At 37.3% G+C, this 18,128-nt stretch overlaps 1 protein-coding gene across 4 annotated transcripts in view; it reads left to right on the top strand.

Annotated features, from left to right (window-relative positions):
* The window catches only part of SMAD2 (SMAD family member 2), a 103,221-nt gene that overhangs the window by 61,971 nt on the left and 23,122 nt on the right, over window positions 1-18,128 (top strand). For all 4 annotated transcript variants that reach the window (XM_073790700.1, XM_073790699.1, XM_033837723.2 and 1 more), the window contains one exon: window positions 9-83. In XM_073790700.1, the coding sequence (XP_073646801.1) occupies window positions 9-83 (75 nt within the window). The remainder of the gene's footprint in view (window positions 1-8; window positions 84-18,128) is intronic.

Below are 18,128 nucleotides of genomic sequence, written 5' to 3'. Positions count from 1 at the left end.
TTTTTTAGAAACGCCACCTCCTGGATATATCAGTGAAGATGGAGAAACAAGTGATCAACAGTTGAACCAAAGTATGGATACAGGTAAAAATATTTTTCAAAATTCCTCAGTAATTAGATACACATTTTTGCCTTGTTGGAAACTCACTAGAGTTATTCATAACCCTTACATTTAGAGAAGTTGGGACATATCAAAAAAAAAGAATCATCTTGATTTAATAATCATATTTGAATCATCAGAGGAGTCAGTGAAAGATTAACGTATGCTACTCTGCAGAATAATTGTTAGAATTTTCTCTTATTAGAGTAAACAAATAAAAATGGGAGAACACTCACTTTTCTTTTTAAAATATTGATATTCTGTGCTTCTGTTTAAAGTTTTAGGTACTCTATGAATAAATGTCTTTGTGATGAAAGATTCTAATTAATTATCCCAATAACAGGCTTTCAGAGGAACTTGGAAGTAAGAGATGGGGATCAGCTTTTCAGTGCTCTTTTAACTTACTAGTGAGTTCTGAATTATAGTAGATTGTTTACACAAAATACCTTGTATATTGTACCTGACCTAATGCAATTAATTTCTAATATTTAGCTATCAGCTTAAAACACAGTGAAGAAAAAATTGACGTGTAATAGATATTACACACATCAAAGCTTTAAAACAGTTGTTATGTAATAAAATGTATATAACCCATCAGAACTAACAGGTCACCAGTGAAATAGCTGTGATGTCATTGTAATTGTATGTTTTGATCTATTTCACCCTGGTTATATCTTAAGGATTGGACACCTTAATATCACAACCTCCCAAATTATAGCATCCGCTTTTCTACACAGTTTATACTAAAGCATTCTGCAGTTATGATAATCTAAGTTATTTTTTACATGGTGGGGGCTGGGGTGGTTGGCTTTTACAATAATTCTGTTGTTTAAATTCTTCCATTATTTAGACTCCCAAGTGAGGAAGTTTCTGCTATAGCTAATCATACTTATAGCTTTTCAAAATAGTAGATAACCAAGAAAAGTAGATGATGATCATTGGAAATAACGTATGTTTTTAAAAAAAAATTTTTTTTTGGCCGTGCAGCTTGTGGGATCTTAGTTCCCTGCCCTCAGCAGTGAAAGCGCAGAGTCCTAACCACTGGACCTCCAGGGAATTCCCTATATTATACATCTCAATGCAAATATCTTACGGCAAATGACATTTAGATTTCCGAATATATCTTCCTAAGAAATGCATGTGTGTCAAAGAACTGTATTCCTAAATCAGTCATGTTGATGGACAGTTGCTACTGTGACACTTAGAAGTGAATGCCAATAAAAATATGCCCTGATGACATCATTAATCATCAAGGAAATGCAAATCAAAACCATAATGACATATCACTTCACACCCTCTAGAATGGCTATAATCAAAAAAGGGGGAAGTCTCAATGAAGATTGGAGAAGTTGGAGTCTTCATATGTTGCTAATGGGAATGTAAAATGGTTCAGTTACCTTGGAAAGATTTGCTATTCCTCAAAGTTAAATATAGTATAACAATAGACCCAGCAATTTCACCCAAGAAAATTGAACACGTGTCCACATTAAACTTGTAAACAAATGTTCATGTAAGCATTATTCATAGTAGCCCAAAATTGGAAACAACCCAAACTGTCTATCAAATGATTAATGGATAAATTAAATGATTTATATCCATACGTTAGAATATTATTCAGCCATATAAAGGAATGAAGTACTGATGCATGCTTCAACATTGATGAACCTTGAAAGCATTATATTAGGTGAAAGAAGCCAGGCACAAAAGGCCATAAGGATTCCAGTTAGTGCACAAATGCCTATTCTATAATATAGCTGAAACATGGGAAGAACAATAAGATGAATATAATCATTGGTTATGATAATGGTCAAAATCTAAAAGTGGATAATAAGCTGAATCAACTAAAATGAATTCAATGTTTTGGGGCTAGCTTTGAACGTAACCTAATATTTCTAATTCTGTTTCAGTGGGGGGAAATGTTACTGTCTTTTCAAAATGACACATTTAAAATTATTTAGTGTAATGACAGTAACAGTGTGAATATTTGATTCATGAGATGCTAAAAGTTGGTTTAAATACCAGTCTTCTACCTGCTATCTATTGTTCTCTCAGTGCCATGGGAAGAATTTTCTGACTGATGCAGGGTCCCAATTTAGAACAAAATTAACCTGTTTTTAAACTCTGGTCCATACCTTCCCTGAGGGAAGGACATAATTAAATTGATCTTTCAAGCTCTGCTGGAATAGAAGGAGTTAATATTTTTTAAAAGGGTAACCAGAGGAGAATTCTCTGGCAGTCCAGTAGTTAGGACTCCGCTTCTACTGCAGGAGGCATGGGTTCAATCCCTGGTCGGGGAACTAAGATCTAGCTGTGTGACCCTCCCCCACCAAAATAAATAAATAAATATAAACAAACAAAAAAGTAACCGTAGGACAAATAATGCAGAATACAGAACTGTATGAACAAGTACCTGTTATTTTTCACTTTGCTTTTTCTTTTTTTAAAAATTTCTCCGGTCAAGCCTTCATTCTTTAAAGTTTGTGGACATTAAGGATCAGGCTGAACATCACAAGAAATATAAGTTTGATTTAGTTCTAATTTTTTTTTCTTGCAAGCCAGTCATTTTGTGTACCCCTAGACAAGGTTCACATACCCCACTTAGGAGACAGCTTCTCTAACCAAATGCATAGCGGCAGGATAGTATGGTTGGACTCTGAACTAGACTACCTGAGTTTGAATTGTCCCTCTGCTATATACTAGCTAGATGACCGAGGCACACAGTTTCCTTGTTTGTAAATTAGGAATAATTATAGTACCAAACCCATAGGGTTGTTAATAGTTAATTTTTGTAAAGAAGTTAAATGTTCCTAACTTACAGTAAATACTATGTGAGTATATTTAAAGAAACTATAAAAGGATGAATTAACCATTAAGAAAAAGGAAGAAACTTGATTGCATGAAAATTAGAAGTAAATTGAGGGACTGAGATCCAGAAGCAGAAGCAGTTTAATCTTCATGACTACAATCTTCTAAATAAAATAGGAAAATAAGGTTATTTGTCAAGAACGGAGGGTCAGGTTTGAGAACTTAAAGGTAGTGGTCTTATTGGCTATGCCATCTGTGCAGTGTTTTACAGTTTTTAGCATAGATATATAGCATTTCTGTCATTAGATGCATTCTTCACTGTTTTAACCTTTTCATGCTATTGTAAATGTTTATTTTTCAATTTTATTTTTAATTGTTTTTTCCTAGGATATAGAATAAAATTTGATTTTTGTATGTTGATCTTTTTTCCTGAACTTTGCTAAAATCACTTTTTGTATCTAGTATTCTGTAGATTCCTAAGATTTTCTATACATACTACCTTGCCATCTCTTAAATAAAGACAGTTTTACTTCTTGCTTTCTAATCTTTATGCTTTCTTCTTTTTCTGTTCTGGCTGAGACCTACAGTAAACTATTGAATAGAAATACTAAGAATGGATATTTTTGCATTGTTCTTGATCATAGGGGGAATACATTTAATAATTCCCCCAATAAGTTAGATGTTAATAGATTATCTTTATCAGATTGAGGATTTTCCATTCTGTTCCTAGCGTTCTGAGTGTTTGTAATGAGTGGCTGTGGAATTTTGCCCATACTTTTTCTGCATCTATTGAGAAGATAATACAGTTTTACTCTTCTTGAGTGAATTCCACTAAATGATTTTTCTAATAACAAATGAATTTTGACCTTAGTTGGTTATGATAAATTATACTTTTAAAATATTTATGGATTTGATTTGCTAATGTTCTTAAAAGGATTTTCACATCTATGTTTATGAGAGATTTTGGTCTTTAGTTTTCTTGTAATGTTTTTCTGTAGTTTCAATATCATAATTATGCTGGGATCAAAATATATTGGATGAGGTTTTCTAATATTTTCTGAAAGACTGCATAGGATTGGAATTAATTCTTCCTTAAACACTTGATAGCTTCTACCAGAGAAGCCATCATTTATAGCGAAGGGTTTTTTAAATTGAGAGTTATTTAGATTTTCAATTTTTTGTGTTGGTGTGCTAACTTGTGTCTTATAAGATATTTTGTTCATCTGAATGGTAGATTTTATTGCTATAAAGTTATTTCTAATCTGTTATCCTCTTGTTGTCTGCAATATCAAGTAAATCTTGATGACCCATTTTTTACTTAAAATGTTGATAGTTTGACTTTTCTCTTTTATTCTTGATAAGTCTTGCAGGGGCTTTATCAGTTAATATTTTTAAAGAACCAGTTTTTGGCTTCTTAAACTTTTCTCTTGTGTTTGCCTTTTTACTGCTTGATTTTATTTCTATTCTGCATTATTTTCTTCTACTTACTTCCCATTTAATTTGGTCGTTTTAGATCCTTGTAGCTTAAATTTAGGTCATTGATTCTTTTGTATTTTTTTCGATTGATTCTTTTTTTCTTGTCTGAGCCTCTATACATTATTTATTTAATTTTGTTTATTTTTTTACACAGCAGTGTCTTATGAGTTATCCATTTTATACATATTAGTGTATATATGTCAATCCCAATCTCCCAATTCATCACCCCCTTCCGCCCCCCAGCCACTTTCACCCCTTGGTGTCCATACGTTTCTTCTCTACATCTGTATCTCAATTTCTGCCCTGCAAACCGGTTCATCTGTACCATTTTTCTAGGTTCCACATATATGCGTTAATATACGATATTTGTTTTTCTCTTTCTGACTGACTTCACTGTATATGACAGTCTCTAGATCCATCCACGTCTCTACAAATGACCCAATTTTGTTCCTTTTTATGGCTGAGTAATATTCCATTGTATATATGTACCACATCTTCTTTATCCATTCGTCTGTCGATGGGCATTTAGGTTGCTTCCATGTCCTGGCTATTGTAAATAGAGCTGCAATGAACATTTTGGTACATGACTCTTTTTGAATTATGGTTTTCTCAGGGTATATGCCCAGTAGTGGGATTGCTGGGTCATATGGTAATTTTTTAGTTTTTTAAAGAACCTCCATACTGTTCTCCATAGTGCCTGTATCCATTTACATTCCCACCAACAGTGCAAGAGTGTTCCCTTTCCTCCACACCCTCTCCAGCTTTTATTGTTTGGAGATTTTCTGGTGATGCCCATTCTGACTGGTGTGAGGTGAAACCTCATTGTAGTTTTGATTTGCATTTCTCTAATAATTAGTGATGTCGAGCAGCTTTTCATGTGCTTCTTTGCCATCTGTATGTCTTCTTCGGAGAAATGTCTATTTAGGTCTTCTGCCCATTTTTGGATGGGTTGTTTGTTTCTTTAATATTGAGCTGCATGAGCTGTTTACATATTTTGGAGATTAATCTTTGTTGATTCGTTTGCAAATATTTTCTCCCATTCTGAGGGTTTTCTTTTTGTCTTGTTTGTAGTTTCCTTTGCTGTGCAAAAGCATTTAAGTTTCATTAGGTCCCATTTGTTTGTTTTTATTTCCATTACTCTAGGAGATGGATCTAAAAAGATCTTGCTGTGATTTATGTCAAAGAGTGTTCTTCCTATGTTTTCCTCTAAGAGTTTTATAGTGTCAGGTATTATATTTAGGTCTCGAATGCATTTTGAGTTTATTTTTGTGTATGGTGTTAGGGAGTGTTTGAATTTCGTTCTTTTACATGTACATGAAACTAGCTGTCCAGTGTCCCCAGCACCACTTATTGAAGACACTGTCTTTTCTCCGTCGTATATCCTTGCCTCGTTTGTCATAGATTAGTTGACCATAGGTGTGTGGGTTTATCTCTGGGCTTTCTATCCTGTTCCATTGATCTATATTTCTGTTTTTGTGCCAGTACCATATTGTCTTGATTACTGTAGTTTTGTAGTATAGTCTGAAGTCAGGGAGTCTGATTCCTCCAGCTCCGTTTTTTCCCTTAAGACTGCTCTGGTTATTCGGAGTCTTTTGTGTCTCCATACAAATTTTAAGATTTTTTGTTCTAGTTCTAGAAAAATTCCATTGGTAATTTGATAGGGATTGAGTTGAATCTGCAGATTACTTCGGGTAGTATAGTTATTTTCACAATATTGATTCTTCCAGTCCAAGAACATGCTATATCTCTCCATCTGTTTGTATCATCTTTCATTTCTTTCATCAGTGTCTTATAGTTTTCTGTGTACAGGTCTTTTGTCTCCCTACGTAGGTTTATTCCTAGGTAGTCTATTCTTTTTGTTGCAGTGGTAAATGGGAGTGTTTCCTTAATTTCTCTTTCAGATTTTTCATCATTAGTGTATAGGAATGCAAGAAATTTCTGTGCATTAATTTTGTATCCTGCAACTTTACCAAATTCATTGATTAGCTCTAGTATCTTTCTGGTGGCATCTTTAGGATTCTCTATGTGTAGTATCATGGCATCTGCAAACAGTGACAGTATTACTTCTTTTCCAATTTGTATTCCCTTTATTTCTTTTTCTTCTCTGATCGCCGTGACTAGGACTTCCAAAACTATGTTGAATAGTAGTGGCGAGAGTGCACATCCGTGTTGTGGTCCTGATCTTAGAGGAAATGCTTTCAGTTTTTCACCATTGAGAATGGTATTTGCTGTGGGTTTGTCGTATATGGGCTTTATTTTGTTGAGGTAGTTTCCTTCTATGCCCACTTTCTGGAGAGTTTCTATCGTAAATGGGTGTTGAATTTTGTCAAAAGCTTTTTCTGTGTCTATTGAGATGATATGGTTTTTCTTCTTCAGTTTGTTAATATGGTGTATCACATTGATTGATTTGTGTATATTGAAGAATCCTTGCATTCCTGGGATAAATCCCACTTGATCATGGTGTATGATCCTTTTAATGTGTTGTTGGATTCTGTTTGCTAGTCTTTGGTTGTGGATTTCTACATCTATATTCATCAGTGATATTGGTCTGTAGTTTTCTTTTTTTGTAGTATGTTTGGTTTTGATATCAGGGTGATGGTGGGCTCATAGAATGAGTTTGGGTGTGTTCCTTCCTCTGCAATTTTTTGGAAGAGTTTGAGAAGGATTGGTGTTAGCTCTTCTCTAAATGTTTGATAGAATTCACCTGTGAAGCCATCTGGTCCTGAACTTTTGTTTGTTGGAAGATTTTTAATCACAGTTTTAATTTCATTACTTGTGATTGGTCTGCTCATATTTTCTGTTTCTTCCTTGTTCAGTCTTGGAAGGTTATACCTTTCTCAGAATTTGTCCATTTTATTGGCATAGAGTTGCTTGTAGTATTCTCTTAGGCTGCTTTGTATTTCTGCGGTGTCTGTTGTAACTTCTTCTATTTCATTTCAAATTTTATTATTTTGAGTCCTCTCCCTCTTTTTCTTGATGAGTCTGGCTAATGGTTTATGTTTATCTTCACAAAGAACCAGCTTTTAGTTTTATTGATCTTTGCCATTGTTTTCTTTGTCTCTATTTCATTTATTTCTGCTCTGATCTTTATGATTTCTTTCCTTCTACTAACTTTGGGTTTTGGTTGTTCTTCTTTCTCTAGTTCCTTTAGGTGTTAGGTTAGATTGTTTATTTGAGATGTTTGTTGTTTCTTTAGGTAGGATTGTATTCCTGTAAACTTCCCTCTTAGAACTGCTTTTGCTGCATCCCGTAGGTTTTGGATCGTCATGTTTTCATTGTCATTTGTCTCTAGGTATTTTTTGATTTCCTCTTTGATTTCTTCAGTGATCTCTTGGTTATTTAGTAATGTATTGTTTAGCCTCTATGTGCTTGTGGGGTTTTTTAACTTTTTTTCTCTGTAATTGATTTCTAATCTCATAGTGTTGTGGTCAGAAAAGATGCTTGATATGATTTCAATTTCTTAAATTTACTGAGGCTTCATTTGTGACCTAAAATGTGATCCATCATGGAGAATGTTTCATGTGCACTTGAGAAGAAAGTGTAATCTGCAGTTTTTGGATGCAATGTCCTATAAATATCAATTAAATCTATCTGGTCTATTGTGTCTTTTTTTTTTTTTTTTTTTTTTTTTTTTTTTTTGCGGTACGCAGGCCTCTCACTGTTGTGGCCTCTCCCGTTGTGGAGCACAGGCTCCGGAGCACAGGCTCAGTGGCCATGGCTCACGGGCCCAGCCGCTCCGCGGCATGTGGGATCCTCCCGGACCGGGGCACGAACCCGTATCCCCTGCATCGGCAGGCGGACTCTTAACCACTGTGCCACCAGGGAAGCCTATTGTGTCATTTAAAGCTTGTGTTTCCTTATTAATTGTCTGGATGATCTGTCCATTGGTGTAAGTGAGGTGTTAAAGTCCCCCACTATTATTGTGTTTCTGTCGATTTCCTCTTATAGTTTTTAGCACTTGCCTTATGTATTGATGTGTTCCTATGTTGGGTGCATATATATTTATAATTGTTATATCTTCTTCTTGGATTGATCCCTTGATCATTATGTCGTGTCCTTCCTTGTCTCCTATAACATTCTTTATTTTAAGGTCTGTTTTATCTGATGTGAGTATTGCTACTTCAGCTTTCTTTTGATTTCCATTTGCATGGAATATCTTTTTCCATCCCCTCACTTTCAGTCTGTATGTGTCCCTAGGTCTGAAGTGGGTCTCTTGTAGAGACAGCATATGTGTGGGTCTTGTTTTTGTATTCATTCAGTGAGCCTCTGCCTTTTGATTGGGGCATTTAATCCATTCACGTTTAAGGTAATTATCGATATGTATGTTCCTATGACCATTTTCTTAATTGTTTTGGGTTTGTTTTTGTAGGTCCTTTTCTTCTCTTGTGTTTCCCACTTAGAGAAGAAGTTCCTAAACATTTGTTGTAGAGCTGGTTTGTGGGGGCTGAATTCTTTTAGCTTTTGCTTGTCTGTAAAGCTTTTGATTTCTCTGTCAAATCTGAATGAGATCCTTGCCGGGTAGAGTAATCTTGGCTGTGGGTTCTTCCCTTTCATCACTTTAAATATGTTATGCCACTCCCTTCTGGCTTGTAGAGTTTCTGCTGAGAAATCAGCTGTTAACCTTATGGGAGCTCCTTTATATGTTATTTGTCGTTTTTCCCTTGCTGCTTTCAATAATTTTTCTTTGTATTTAATTTTTGCCAGTTTGATTACTGTGTGTCTCGGTGTCTTTCTCCTTGGGTTTATCCTGTATGGGACTGTCTGCACTTCTTGGACTTGGGTGGCTATTTTTTCTCCCGTGTTAGGGAAGTTTTAGACTATAATCTCTTCATATATTTGCTCGGGTCCTTTCTCTCTCTCTTCTCCTTCTGGGACCCCAATAATGCGAATGTTGTTGTGTTTAATGTTGTCCCAGAGGTCTCTTAGGCTGTCTTCATTTCTTTTCATTCTTTTTTCTTTATTCTGTTCTGCAGCCGTGAATTCCACCATTCTGTCTTCTAGGTCACTTATCCGTTCTTCTGCCTCAGTTATTCTGCTGTTGATTCCTCGTAGTGTGTTTGTCATTTCAGTTATTGTATTGTTCATCTCTGTTTGTTCTTTAATTCTTCTAGGTCTTTATTAAACATTTCTTGCACCTTCTTGATCTTTGCCTCCATTTTTTTTCCGAGGTCCTGGATCATCTTCACTATCATTATTCTAAATTCTTTTTCTTGAAGCTGGCTTATCTCCACTTCATTTAGTTGTTTTTCTGGGGTTTTATCTTGTTCCTTCATCTGGTATATAGCCCTCTGCCTTTTCATCTTGTCTACCTTTCTGTGAATGTGGTTTTTGTTCCACAGGCTGCAGGATTGTAGTTCTTGCTTCTGCTGTCTGCCCTCTGGTGGATGAGGCTATCTAAGAGGATTGTGCACGTTTCCTGATGGGAGTGACTGGTCATTAATTCTTTTCTAATGTAAGCATTTAAAATTAAAATTTCCCTCTAAGCCGTACTTTAGCTTCATACCAAAAGTTTTAATAAGTTATTTTTCATTATTATTATTATTATTCAACATCTTTATTGGAGCATAATTGCTTCATAATGGTGTGTTAGTTTCTACTGTATAACAAAGTGAATGAGCTATACATATACATCTATCTGCATATGGCCTCTCTCTTGCGTCTCCCTCTCACCCTCCCTATCCCACCCCTCTTGGTGGGCAAAGAGCAATGAGCTGATCTCCCTGTGCTATGCAGCTGCTTTCCAATAGCTATCTGTTTTACATTTTGTAGTGTATATATGTCCATGCCACTCTCTCATTTCCTCCCAGCCTACCCTTCCCCCTCCCCATGTCCTGAAGTCCATTCTCTATGTCTGCATCTTTATTCCTGTCTAGCCCCAAGGTTCTTCAGAACCTTTTTTTTTTTTAAGATTTAATATATATGTGTTAGCATACAGTATTTGTTTTTCTCTTTCTGACTTACTCCACTCTGTATGATCCATCCACCTCAGTACAAATAACTCAATTTCGTTTCTTTTTATGGCTGAGTTATATTCCATTGTATATATGTATGTATATACATATTCTTTATCCATTCATCTTAGGTTGACACTAAGATGGACACTTTGGTTGGTTCCATGTCTTGGCTATTGTAAATAAAGCTGCAGTGAACATTGTGGTACATGACTCTTTTTTTGAGTTATGGTTTTCTCAGGGTATATGCCAAGTAAGGGGATTGCTCTGTCATATGGTAGTCCTATTTTGAGTTTTTTGAGGAACCTCCATACTGTTCTCCGTAGTGGCTGTATCAGTTTACGTTCCCACCAACAGTGCAAGAGGGTTCCCTTTTCTCCACACCCTCTCCAGCATTTATTGTTTGTAGATTTCTTTGATGATAGCCATTCTGACCAGTGTGAGGTGATAACTCATTGTAGCTTTGATTTGCATTTCTCTAATAATAAGTGATGTTGAGAATCCTTTCATGTGTTTGTTGGCAATCTGTATATCTTCTTTGGAGAAATTTCTGTTTAGGTCTTCTGCCCATTTTTGGATTGGGTTGTTCGTTTTTTTTGATATTGAGCTGCATGTGCTGCCTATATATTTTGGAGATTAATCCTTTGTCAGTTGCTTCGTTTGCAAATATTTTCTCCCATCCTGAGGGTTGTCTTTTCATCTTGTTTATGGTTTCCTTTGCTGTGCAAAAGCTTGTAAATTTCATTAGGTCCCATTTGTTTATTTTTGTTTTTATTTCCATTTCTCTAGGAGGTGGGTCAAAAAGGACCTTGCTTTGATTTATATCATAGAGTGTTCTGCCTATGTTGTCCTCTAAAAGTTTTATAGTGTCTGCCCTTTATTAGGTCTTTAATCCATTTTGAGTTTATTTTTGTGTATGGTGTCAGGGAGTGTTCTAATTTCATTCTTTTCCGTGTAGCTGTCCAGTTTTCCGAGTACCACTTACTGAAGAGGATGTCTTTTCTCCACTGTATATTCTTAACCTCTTTTATCAAAGATAAAGTGACCATATGTGCATGAGTTTATCTTATATTCTTACCTCCTTTATCAAAGATAAGGTGACCATGTGTGCATGGATTTATCTCTGGGCTTTCTATCCTTTTCTATTGATCTATATTTCTATTTTTGTGCCAATACCATACTGCCTTGATTACTGTACGTTTTTAGTATAGTCTGAAGTTAGGGATCCTGATTCTTCCAGCTCCGTTTTTCTTTCTCAAGATTGCTTTGGCTAATCTGGGTCTTTGGTGTTTCCATACAAATTGTGAAATTTTTTTGTTGTAGTTCTGTCAAAAATGCTGTTGGTAGTTTGATAGGGATTGCATTGAATCTCTAGATTGCTTTGGGTAGTATAGTCATTTTCACAATATTGATTCGTCCAATCGAAGAACATGGTATATCTCTCCGTTTGTATCATCTTTCATTTCTTTCATCAGTGTCTTATAGTTTTCTGCATACAGGTCTTTTGTCTCCTTAGGTAGGTTTATTCCTAGGTATTTTATTCTTTTTGTTGCAATGATAAATGGGAGTGTTTCCTTAATTTCTCTTTCAGGTTTCTCATCATTACTGTATAGGAATGCAAGAGATTTCTGTGCATTAATTTTGTATCCTGCTACTTTACCAAATTAATTGATTAGCTCTAGTATCTTTCTGGTGGCATCTTTAGGATTCTCTATGTATAGTATCATGCCATCGGCAAACAGTGACAGCTTTAATTCTTCTTTTCCGATTTGGATTCCTTTTATTTCTCTTTCTTCTCTGGTTGCTGTGGCTAAAACCTCCAAAACTATGTTGAATAATATTGGCGAGAGTGGACATCCTTGTCTTGTTTCCTATCTTAGAGGAAATGGTTTCAGTTTTTCACCATTGAGAATGATGTTGGCTGTGGGTTTGTCATATATGCCCTTTATTATGTTGAGGTAAGTTCCCTCTGTGCCTACTTTCTGGAGGGTTTGTATGATAAATGGGTGTTGAATACTGTCAAAAGCTTTTTCTGCGTCAATTGAGATGATCATAAGGTTTTTCTCCTTCAGGTTGTTAATTTGGCTTATCACCTTGATTGATTTGTGTACATTGAAGAATCCTTGCATTCTTGAGATAAACCCCACTTCATCATGGTGTGTGATCCTTTTAATGTGCTGCTGGATTCTGTTTGCTAGTATTTTGTTGAGGATTTTTGCATCTGTGTTCATCAGTGATATTGGTTTGTAGTTTTCTTTTTTTGTGGCATGTTTGTCTGGTTTTGGTATCAGGATGATGGTGGCCTCGTAGAATGAGTTTGGGAGTGTTGCTCCCTCTGCTGTGTTTTGAAGAGTTTCAGAAGGATAGGTGTTAGCTCTTCTCTAAATGTTTGATAGAATTTGCCTGTGAAGCTGTCTGGTCCTGGGCTTTTGTTCGTTTGAAAATTTTTGATCGCAGTCTCAGTTTCAGTGCTTGTGATTAGTCTGTTTATATTTTCTATTTCTTCCTGGTTCAGTCTCAGAAGGTTGTGCATTTCTAAGAATTTGTCCATTTCTTCCAGGTTGTCCATTTTATTGGCATATAGTTGCTTGTAGTAATCTCTCATGATCCTTTGTATTTCTGCAGTGTCAGTTGTTACTTCTCCTTTTTCATTTCTAATTCTATTGATTTGAGTCTTCTCCCTTTTTTTCTTGATGAATCTGGCTAATAGCTTATCAATTCTGTTTATCTTCTCAAAGAACCAGCTTTTAGTTTTATTGATCTTTGCTATCATTTCCTTCATTTCTTTTTCCTTTATTTCTGATCTGATCTGTATGATTTCTTTCCTTCTGCTGACTTTGTATTTTGTTAGTTCTTCTTTCTCTAGTGCCTTTAGGTGTAAGTTTAGATTGTTTATTTGAGATGTTTCTTGAGGTAGGCTTGTATAGCTATAAACTTCCCTCTTAGAAATGCTTTTACTGCATCCCATAGGTTTTGGATCATTGTGTTTTCATTGTCATTTGTCTCTAGGTATTTTTTGGTTTCCTTTTTGATTTCTTCAATGATCTCTTGGGTATTTAGTAGTGTATTGTTTAGCCTCCATGTATTTGTATTTATTACACATTTTTTCCTGTAATTGATATCCAGTCTCATAGTGTTGTGGTCGGATAAGATACTTGATATGATTTCAGTTTTCTTAAATTTACCAAGGGTTTATTTGTGACCCTCGATATGGTCTCTCCTGGAGAATGTTCCATGAGCACTTGAGAACAAAGTGTAATCTGCTGGATGGAATGTCCTATAAATATCAGTTAAGTCCCTCTTGTTTAATGTATCATTTAAAGCTAGTGTTTCCTTATTTATTTTCGTTTTGCATGATCAGTCCATTGGTGAAAGTGGGGTGTTGAAATCCCCTACTGTGATTGTGTTACCTTCAGTTTCCCCTTTTATGGCTCTTAGCATTTGCCTTAAGTATTGAGGTGCTCCTATGTTGGGTGCATATATATTTACAATTGTTATATCTTCTTCTTGGATTGATCCTTGATCATTATGTAGTGTCCTTCCTTATCTCTTGTAATAGTCTTTATTTCAAAGTCTGTTTTGTCTGATATGAGATTTGCTACTCCAATTTTCTTTTGATTTCCATTTGCGTGGAATATCTTTTTCAATCCTGTCACTTTCAGTGTGTATGTGTCCCTAGGTCTGAAGTGGGTCTCTTGTAGACAGCATATATATGGGTCTTCTTTTTTTATCCGTTCAGCCAGTCTGTATCTTTTGGATGCAGCATTTAATCCATTTACGTTTAAGGTAGCTATCGATATGTATGTTCCTGTTAACCATTTTCTTAATTGTTTTAGGTTTGTTATTGTAGGTCTTTTCCTTCTCTTGTGTTTCCTGCCTAGAGAAGTTCCTTTAGCATTTGTTGTATAGCTGGTTTGCTGGTGCTGAATTCTTTTAGCTTTTGCTTGTCTGTAAGGGTTTTAATTCTTCCATCGAATCTTCATGAGATCCTTGCTGGGTAGAGTAATCTTGGTTGTAGGGTTTTCTCTTCCATCACTTTAAATATGTCCTGCCACTCCCTTCTGGCTTGCAGAGTTTCTGCTGAAAGTTCAACTGGTAACCTTATGGGGATTCCCTTGTATGTTAATTGTTGCTTTTCCCTTGCTGCTTTTAATATTTTTTCTTTGTATTTAATTTTTGATAGTTTGATTAAAATGTGTCTTGGCGTGTTCCTCCTTGAATTTATCCTGTTTGGGACTCTCTGTGCTTCCTGAACTTGATTGCCTATTTTCTTTCCCATATTAGGGAAGTTTTCAACTATAATCTCTTCAAATATTTTCTCAGTCCCTTTTTTAATATCTTCTTCTGGGACCCCAGTAATTCGAATGTTGGTGTGTTTAATGCTGTCCCAGACGTCTCTCAGATTGTCCTCAATTCTTGTCATTCTTTTTCCTTTATTCTGCTCTGCGGTAGTTATTTCCACTATTTTATCTTCCAGGTCACTTACCCGTTCTTCTGCCTCAGTTATTCTGCTATTGATTTCTTCTAGAGAATTTTTAATTTCATTTATTGTGTTGTTCATCATTGTTTGTGTGTTCTTTAGGTCTTCTAGGTCCTTGTTAAATATTTCTTGTATTTTCCCCATTCTGTTTCCAAGATTTTGGATCATCTTTACTATCATTACTCTGAAGTCTTTTTCAGGTAGACTGCCTGTTTCCTCCTCATTTGTTTGGTCTGGTGGGTGTTCCCCTTGTGCATCTGCTGTGTATTTCTCTGTCTTCTCATTTTGCTTAACTTACAGTGTTTGGGGTCTGTGTTTCACAGGCTGCAGGTTCATAGTTCCCGTTGTTTTTGGTGTCTGCTCCCAGTGGGTAAGGTTGTTTCAGTGGGTTGTGTACTTCTTCCTGGTAGAGGGGACTGGCGCCCATGTTCTGGTGGATGAGGCTGGATCTTGTCTTTCTGGTGGGCAGGGCCACGTCCAGTGGTGTGTTTTGGGGTGTTTGTGAACTTACCATTTTAGGCAGCCTCTCTGCTAATTGGTGGTTTTGTGTTCCTGTCTTGCTAGTTGTTTGGCATAGGGTGTCCAGCACTGTAGCTTGCTGGTTGTTGAGTGCAGCTCGGTCTTAGCGTTGAGGTGGAGATCTCTGGGAAACCTTTCCCTGTTTGATATTCCGTGGGGCCAGGAGGTCTCTGGTGGACTAATGTCCTGAACTTGGCTCTCCCACCTCACAGGCTCAGGCCTGACACCCGACCATCGTACCAAGACCCTGTCAGCCACACGGCTCAGAAGAAAAGGGAGAGAAGAAAAAATTAGAAAGTAGGAAAATAAATAAATAAAATAGTTATTAAAATAGAAAAAAATTATTAAAAATAAAAAAACTAGGAAGTAAAAAAAAAAGAGAGAAAGAAAGCAGAGAGCAACCAAACCAAAAAACAAATTCTCCAATGATAACAAGCATTAAAAACTATATTAAAAAAGAAAAACAAAAGGACAGCCAGAACCCTAGGACAAATGGCAAAAGCAAAACTATATAGACAAAACCACACAAAGAAGCTTACACATACTCACAAAATGAGAAAAAGGAAAATATATATATATATATATATATATATATATATATATATATAAAATTTAAAAAGGAAGAGAGCAACCAAATCAATGAACAAATCTACCAATGATAATAAACTCTAAATACTAAACTAAGAATAACATAAAACCAGAAACAAATTAGATGCAGAAAGCAAACCCCAAGCCTGTAGTTGCTCCCAAAGTCCATCACCTCAATTTTGGGATTATTTGTTGTCTATTCAGGTATTCCACAGATGAAGGATACATCAAGTTGACTGTGGAGATTTAATCCGCTGCTCCCGAGGCTGCTGGGAGCAGCTGCCTCTCTTCTTTGTTCGCACAGCTCCCAGGGGCTCAGCTTTGGATTTGGCTCCACCTCTGCGTGTAGGTTGCCTGAGGGCATCTGTTCCCCGCCCAGACAGGACAGGGTTAAAGGAGCAGATGATTAGGGGGCTCTTTCTCACTCGGGCTCGGGGGAGTGAGGGGTACAAAATGAGGGGCGAGCCTGCGGTGGCCGAGGCCGGCGTGACGTTGCACCAGCCTGAGGCGCACCATGTGTTCTCCCAGGGACGTTGTCCCTGGATCACGGGACCCTGGCAGTGGCGGGCTGCACAGGCTCCCGGGTGGGGAGGTGTGGATAGTGACCTGTGCTCGCACACAGGCTTCTTGGTGGCTGCAGCAGCAGTGTTAGTGTCTCATCCCCATCTCTGGGGTCCGCGCTGATAGCTGTGGCTTGAGCCCATCTCTGGAGCTCATTTAGGTGTTTCTCTGAATCCCCTCTCCTCGCTCACCCTGAAACAATAATGGTCTCTTACCTCTTAGGCAGGTCCAGACTTTTTCCTAGACTCCCTCCTGGCTAGCTGTGGTGCACTAGCCCCCTTCAGGCTGTGTTCATGCAGCCAACCCCAGTCCTCTCCCTGGGATCTGACCTCCGAAGCCTGAGCCTCAGCGCCCAGCGCTCACCTGCCCCGGCAGCTGAACAGGGAAGCCTGTCAGGCTGGTGAGTGCCGGTCGGCACCCATCCTCTGTGGGGGAATCTCTCCGCTTTGCCCTCTGCACCCCTGTTGCTGTGCTCTCCTCCGTGGCTCCGAAGCTTCCCCCCCGCTACCCTGCGTCTCCGCCATTGAAGGGGCTTCCTAGTGTGTGGAAACTTTTCCTCCTCCACAGCTCCCTTCCAGAGGTGCAGGTCCCGTCCCTATTCTTTTGTCTCTGTTTTTTCTTTTTTCTTTTGCCCTACCCAGGTGCGTGGGGAGTTTCTTGCCTTTTGGGAAGTCTGAGGTCTTCTGCCAGCGTTCAGTAGGTGTTCTGTAGGAGTTGTTCCACATGTAGATGTAGTTTTGATGTATTTGTGGGGAGGAAGGTGATCTCCCATGTTTTACTCCTCCCCCATCTTGAAGGCGCCCCCCCTTTCGTTGTTATTTAATTATTATTATCATTAAAGTTTTTTCGAATTCTTGTGATATCTTCTTTGATCCATGATTATTTAGAAGTCTGGTCTTTTAGAAGTATGGGGGTTTTCTATATAGTTCATTGATTTCTCACTTAATTCCATTATGAATCAAATACACTATGTATGATTTCAGTCCTTTGAAATTTACTAAAAATTATTTTATGCCACAACATGGCTTATTTATCTTGATGAGAGTTCCATTTATACTTTTAAAAATGTTGTTCAATTGTAGTGTTACTCTAAGTGTCACTTAGGATCATTGATGGTATTGTTTAAATCTTGACTCTGTCTAATTTCTTTCTATTTGTTATACCAGTCACAGAGAGGAGGGTTAAAATCTCTTAACTGTGACTTTGGATTTGTCTGTTTTTCCTTTTAGTCCTGTCAGTTTTTGCTTCATGTATTTTTTTTTTTTTTGCGGTACATGGGCCTCTCACTGCTGCGGCCTCTCGCACTGCGGAGCACAGGCTTTGGACGCGTAGGCTCAGCGGCCATGGCTCACGGGCCTAGCCACTCTGCGGCATGTGGGATCTTCCCAGACCGGGGCACGAACCCGTGTCCCCTGCATTGGCAGGCGGACTCTCAACCACTGTGCCACCAGGGAAGCCCCTGCTTCATGTATTTTGAATCTGTTATTAAGTGGTGCACATTTAAATTGTCCTGCTGATGAAGTGACACTTTTTATAAAATGTGTCTCATATAAACATCACCATATATTCTTATTTCACAGGTGGCATGGTATATTTACTTTTACCATCCTTTTACTTTTGGTCTACCTGCATCTTTAAATTTAAAATGT

Source organism: Tursiops truncatus, chromosome 13, assembly GCF_011762595.2.
Source record: "Tursiops truncatus isolate mTurTru1 chromosome 13, mTurTru1.mat.Y, whole genome shotgun sequence".
Lineage (NCBI taxonomy): Eukaryota > Metazoa > Chordata > Mammalia > Artiodactyla > Delphinidae > Tursiops > Tursiops truncatus.
This window is presented reverse-complemented; position numbering and strand designations above follow the sequence as displayed.